General features: G+C 38.8%; 1 protein-coding gene across 1 annotated transcript; it reads right to left on the minus strand.

Annotated features, from left to right (window-relative positions):
• Window positions 1-1464: 1464 nt before the first annotated feature.
• Window positions 1465-2448, minus strand: LOC116859352 (olfactory receptor 4S2-like). The gene has a single exon (XM_032844584.1). The coding sequence runs from the start codon at window positions 2446-2448 to the stop codon at window positions 1465-1467; it is 984 nt and encodes a 327-aa protein (XP_032700475.1).
• Between the last annotated feature and the right edge of the window lie 4303 nt (window positions 2449-6751).

The following is a 6751-nucleotide window of genomic DNA, read 5'->3' on the forward strand; positions in this document are numbered from 1 at the left end:
TTTATCTTGCTTTTTTGATTGGAACACATTCCTCTGTTTCTCTGTTTTTCTTGACTCTCTGTTGGTTTCTGTGCATTAGGTAAAACCGCCACCTCTCCTAGACTTTTTAAAAGATTATTTATTTATTTATTTACGTAAATGTTTACTTATATTATTATGTTCAATTAACTCACATGTAGTGTATCATTAGTTTTTGATGTAGTCACCTCTCCTAGTCTGGATGAAGTGGTGTTTTGTAGGGAATGAACCTAATCATTCAGTCTGGCCTGAGCTTTTGGTCGTTTCTCAAACCTGTGTGCAGGATGCTTTCTTTGTGTTTAGTAGCCTTCAGTAGACGAGTGTGTGCTAAGACCTGTAAGTGTCCCAAAACGGAAGATCTCATCCGCTCCAGGAAACAGATTGAAAATTAGATCCTCAGGCAGCAACTTTAGAGGAAGGAAATAAGCCTCTTTCAGGGAAAGGCTGGGAAGTGGGCATTTCTTGGGCCTAGCTGGTTAAGAAGTGTTTCGTTGTTTGATGTAGTCCAATGGGACCAGTGAATTCAAACTCCACTGCCCACCAGAGTCAGGTGGTGGAAGGGGGCGTATTCTGGGGAGCAGCCTCAAAACCTGGGTACCAGATATGTGTATAAGCTCCTGTCAGGGAGACACTGATGACTTGGAATGGGCCAGAGGGTGAAGGTGGAGATGGTGTCCAGTGGCCTTCTTGGTTTCTGGGGAAGATTGCAGTCAGCCCCTACTGTGCTAAATTAGAAGCCTGATGCTTAGGCATCAGCTTTTAAAGTATGCAGATAAGCCTTTTTCAGAGAAAGACTTGGAGATAGACATTTCTGTCTGCTTCCTCTGGCTGAGTCTTGGGGAAATAGCCTCATTGTGTTCTCATGAGCCCATTAACTGTTTCTTTGCTGTAATTTTGGGGTCTCATGGATGCAAGCCTTGTTGGCTTTCAGAGATCCTTACCATTGACAAAATGTGTTTACTTTCAATTTCACCTCATGTAATTCTCTATATAGCCCTGGGAAGTGGTAGGAAATGTAGTTATCTGCATTTTAAAATGAGATTTAAAACAGACCAGACAAAGGATAGCAAGATCAATGTCAACATTTGTTTTTGGTATCATTCCTTTATGTTTTAATATCACTCCCAATATTTTGATATTATTTCTTTATATTACCTTATTAGAATACAATGCCTGTCATTCTACATCAGTTAGAGTTATTACTCAGAGGCAACAGTACTATACATTATGTAATGGACTGTGTTTAGGTGTCAGAGTTCTCTGCAGTAACATTTAATCCACTCAGGGTGATTAGTATATCTCTTTGCCTAACGTCAGACTACTAGTAACTAGTAGAATAGGCCCTTCAAACTAGATCTTTAGACTTCAAATCCAGAACTATGCTATATTGTACTCTTTCTCATGGGATAAGGTTTAAGGGATGATGGTTGACTTGTTCCCAGCAACTCATGTGGAAACTGGTACAACTGAGGCTATAGCAATCCCATTGAGTTTCATACCAGAGTCTCTCTTATTTCTGACCAACAACCTTTCCATCCACAGTCTCTTCATGGCATTTTTCACTTCCATGTTTCTCAGGGTGTAGATCAGGGGGTTTAACATGGGTGTAATGATGGTATAGAACACAGCCACCATCTTGTCCTCAGTAAAAGTGGTGGAAGGCCTTAGGTAGATGAAGAGGCAGGGGACAAAAAACAAGATCACCACTGTAATGTGGGAAGCACATGTGGACAGGGCCTTGCGCCTCCCCTCTGATGAACGGGTCTTAAAGGAAAGCAAGATGACAATGTAAGAGCCTACAAGAATTACAAAGCAGCTCAGGGAAATCATGCCACTGTTGGCTATCACAATGAGCCCTACCACATATGTGTCTGTGCAAGCTAGCTTCAGTAAAGGGTGGACATCACAGAAATAGTGGTCAATCAGGTTGGGGCCACAGAAAGGCAGTTGTACAGTGAGGATGGTCTGGATAAAGGAATGCACAAACCCTCCTAACCAGCAGGTTACCACCAGTATGGAGCAGACCTTCCGATCCATGATGGTCATATAGCGTAGAGGCTTACAGATAGCCACATACCTGTCATAGGCCATCACTGTGAGAATGAAGATCTCTGTGCAGCCAAAGATATGGCAGAAAAAAAGCTGCACCATACAACCAACAAAAGAGATGTTCTTGACTTTGGCTTGGGAATCAACAATCAGTTTGGGGGCTGTAACAGAGGAATAGCAGATGTCCACAAAGGATAGGAAGCTAAGGAAGAAGTACATTGGAGAGTTGAGAGTTGGACTCATTTGAATGGTCATTATAATGAGAAAATTTCCAGTCATGAGGATCATATAAAAGAGTAAAAACAAAAAGAAGCATAGTTGCTGTACTTTCTCATTTTGGGAAAGACCCATGAAGATAAATTCAGTAACATTATTTTCCATGGAACCTGGGAAGTTCACAAGAGAGAAATACAGTGCAACTTTACCTATAGGAAAAAAAAAAAGAAGGATAATTAGATTGTTAATTGATAATTAAATTGTTATTTTTTAAAAAAAATTATTCTCAAAATTTCTTTCTCACTTTAAGGTACTAGTTTGGGTAAAGTCTGTTTTTTTTTTTAAATTAACATATAATGTATTATTTGTTTCAGGGGTATAGGTCTGTGATTCATCAGTCTTACACAATTCACAATGCTCACCATAGCACACATCTTCCCCAATGGTCTGTTTCTTAAAATTACCAGGGATAGGGGAGCTGGTGGGAGGAGAGAGAGAGAGAGAGAGACAGACAGAGAGACAGGGAGACAGAGAGAAAGAAAGGAAAAAAAAAAAGATCTGACAGGCTTTGAACAGATTTAGGGATGTAGTCTTGGCTCTCTTCTTAAGTGTCAGTTGTCCGACAAAGTTTATTGTTGCACCAGAATTTAAATTAAATCTCTGTGTTAAATCAAGGTTCCAAGTGGTAACCTCTAGTGTCTTCATTTGAGGATGCTTTTCATCCATTTTCCAGTTGGTGTATGCAATCTACAAAAGTAAGCACACACACACATACACATTTGTGATCATATGTATGTAAGTCTTAAAATGTGCACTTTGAGTCAAACCCAGGATGTAATTACCTTTTTATGAGACCCCTTGGGCTCCCAAATTCCTGACAGACTGATTGGCTTTGTCATATTTTCGATTATTCCAGGACTTCACTCTTTGTCCCTTCTTATATGTCTAAAAGTTGGGAAACATGTATAGAGTCTTCATGAAAAGGGACTACCATCTTCAAGATGCTAAGACTTCAGATCCTAGTTGACATTAGTTGTTATAAAATATGGAAACGAATTAACTCTCGAGTAGGTTTAGATCTTTTAGATCTTAACAATGACCAACTGTGAGTTCTGGGACAAATTACTTACACTGATAGAGACCCAGTTTCTTTGGTCATTGGTATAACTGCTACATGCATACTAGGGTCTCCTCTGCTTTGGCCTATGTCATGGACTTTGGGATGATCATTTCACTGTGATGGATCATTGTCATTGAATGTAGTTTCTTTGTTTCATTATCCCTGTATTCCTTTGAACCAAAAGATGTGTGAAGGGGAGACAATGTGTAACTTTATCTTTGTATTGCCTGAATACAAATACTACTCTCATAAGTTTGGCAATTCATTTAAACCTCTATTTCTTCATCCTTCAAATGGAAACACTACTGACTGCTTCAAGAGAGTTATTTTAAATACCAAACCTAGCCCGACATATAGTAAGCACCCAGTAATTATGCCCTTTCATTTTCTAACTGGGTTACCAGTACTTAACACATTTTATGGTGAAAATTTTCAAATGTATACACAATGGAGATAACAGTAGTATAAGCTCTAATATATTGATCACTCAGATTAAAAAATGATCCATGTTGTACTACATTTGCATCATCCCTCCCTCTTCTTCATTTTTTTTTCAGGGTATTTTAGTGTCATTCCCAGTCATCATGCCATTTTAACCACTACATGCTTCATTTTCTGTATTTCTGGGGAATATTCTCATGTGAACGAAAGGCTCAATCACATCTAACAAAATTACCAGGAGTTGCTTGATATTAAGCCATTCCTGGTTTGTTGGAACCATGTTTTGCTCCTCTCTATACAGTGCTTAGTTGGGTGCTTACAATGTCTGCTCCATGTGCTAGGGTAGTGCAATGTGGCTACTGTGTACTTGAAATGTGTACAGAGGGACTAAGAAACTGAAGTTTCGGTTTTATTTAAATTATTTCAATTTATTGAAATAAAAAACCTAAAGCAATGTAAAATATGATATAATAAAATTTGGACATATTGGGTAAAATAAGATATTAAATATTATTAAAATCAATTCTACCTACTTGTTTTGCTCTTTTATGTGGCTACCAAAATGTTTAAAATGACAGTGTGGCTTCCGTCATGACCAAGTGGGATTTATCCCTGGGATGCAAGGGTGGTTCAACATTTGCAAATCAATCAATATGACAGAACAAATAAATAAGGGTACACACAAGGATCACATGGTCTTCTAAATTGATGCAGAACAAGCATTTGACAAAATACAGCATCCTTTCCTGCTTGTATAATGTTTCTATCACACAGAGCTGTACTGGGGATTAGGCTCTAGTCTAAGTGCTTAATCATACTATTTCTTGTAATTATATAGAGTATGTAGAATTATTCCCATTCTTCACATAAGGAATAAAACCCAGAAAGTTAAACTAGCTTTATCTATGGTCATGTAACTAGTCATTGATGAAACACAGATTCAACCTTGATACGTTTTTTTAGCCTATGCTACTTTATATCATAAATGTACAATTTCCATTGACATTTATTTAAAAAATATTGATAATAGCTTTGGGATCTTCTTTATTATTTTAATGTTTCTGGGATATGAATTGCTCCTTTATTAACTTCAAACAAAACTTAATTCACCAAGATAGATGCCAGTACTCTGATAAGTTAGTGAAGTCCTGATGTCCTGTGTTCTTGGAAGACCCATTGGCCTTGTCACCAAACAGTAGTTTCTGCTACAGGATAGGAACAATCTCAGAAAATGGAACAGACTGTGACAAAGCATATTCAAACTCTGTCATTTCTCCTTCTAGAGTCTGGGTCTCAGTAGGATCCTTTGTCTCACTGTCCCTCTCCCCACTGTCACCCTGGCATGTGGTGCTGGGCCTAGACATGGATTATTTCACAAACCAGAATACACTAGTAGCCTTCAATTTGTGGTAGAATGAGGACAGAGGCAAAAATCTAATGATGAGAGTTTAGGCATCACCAAATGCTAAATTTCAGTGCCTTGACTAAATGCTGACTCACTGAAAAAAATTTATCCACAGACATTTCTTGAGAGAGGTGGTTTTCTAAAAGTCTGCAGGAGAGGGATTTCCTGACCCCTGTAGATGTCCTCTGTTTGTTTTTATCATAATATTTAAAATCCCTGTCTTTTAGACTATGTGTGTGTCTCCCCCAATAGATTGTGTCACTTAAATGCAGAGACCATTCCTCAAGACTTGACCCAGTGCCAGGCACTTATGTTAGGTACTCAATAAATTTTGTAGGAAGGAGAGAGAGAGGGAGTAAGGAAATGAGAGTTACTGGTTTGTGAATCTCTCTAGATGGTCTGGCTTCAGACTACCTATTGTCTAGTGTAGAATACTGGTTAAAATCACCAAATCAGAGCTGGATTGTCAACCCCCAGGCACACCAGTGCTGGCTGTGTGCCTTTAACTAATTAGTTTATCTATTTAATCATAGTCTTAATCTGTAAAATAGGGATAAATAGTTCTTGGCTCACTGAGTTGGTGTGAGAATTAACAGAGTGAATGCATAGGGGTGCTGGGTGGCTCAGTCGGTTAAGCATCTGTCTTGGGCCCAAGTCATGATCCTGGAGTCTTGGGATCCAGCCCTGCATTGAGATCCCTGCTTAGTGGGAAGCCTGCTTCTCCCTCTGCCCCTCCCCCAACTTATGCACGCTCTTTCTCTCTCTCTCTTGCTCTCTCTCAAATAAATGAATAAAATCTTTTTAAAAAATAAATAAAATCTTGGGGCACCTGGGTGGCTCAGTGGGTTAAGCTGCTGGCTTCAGCTCAGGTCATGATCCCAGGGTCCTGGGATTGAGCCCCACATCGGGCTTTCTGCTCAGCAGGGAGCCTGCTTTCCTTCCTCTCTCTGCCTGCCTATCTGCCTGCTTGTGATCTCTGTCTGTCAAATAAATAAATAAAATCTTTAAAAAAATAAATAAAATCTTTAAAAACATAGCAAATGCATATAGTGCTTAACATAGTTTTTGGTCCATAAAAAATACTTAAAATGTTAGTTATTCTAATTTTTATCCTGCACATCATAAATATGGGAAATACAAAATAAAAAAAAAAAAGTGATAAAAGTGATTTCAGTTACCTGGAGGGTGTGAAGCTCTTCCTTCCCATCATTTCCTACTTCTGGGTCCTATGAATCCTCTACCCATCTATGACCCCTCCAAACACCATCCCTATTCCAATTTCTGTAGTCCGTGCATGTATGTTTTTTTGAAAAATAGTCTGTCTCCGCCCCCCCCATTTATTCGTAGAATTGCTGCCTGGGTCATAAAGCAAAGTTATTTGTCTTGGACTTGAAGCAAACTTGTTTACATTAAGTTCTTGGCAGGTTTCAGTAAACAGTGAGGACAGAGGGTAAGTATGATAGAAACTTGTGACTTTGGGGATCATCATGAGGGTTAACTTA

This window comes from Lontra canadensis, unplaced genomic scaffold, assembly GCF_010015895.1.
Source record: "Lontra canadensis isolate GAN:19392208 unplaced genomic scaffold, GSC_riverotter_1.0 scaffold154, whole genome shotgun sequence".
Taxonomy (NCBI): Eukaryota; Metazoa; Chordata; class Mammalia; order Carnivora; family Mustelidae; genus Lontra; species Lontra canadensis.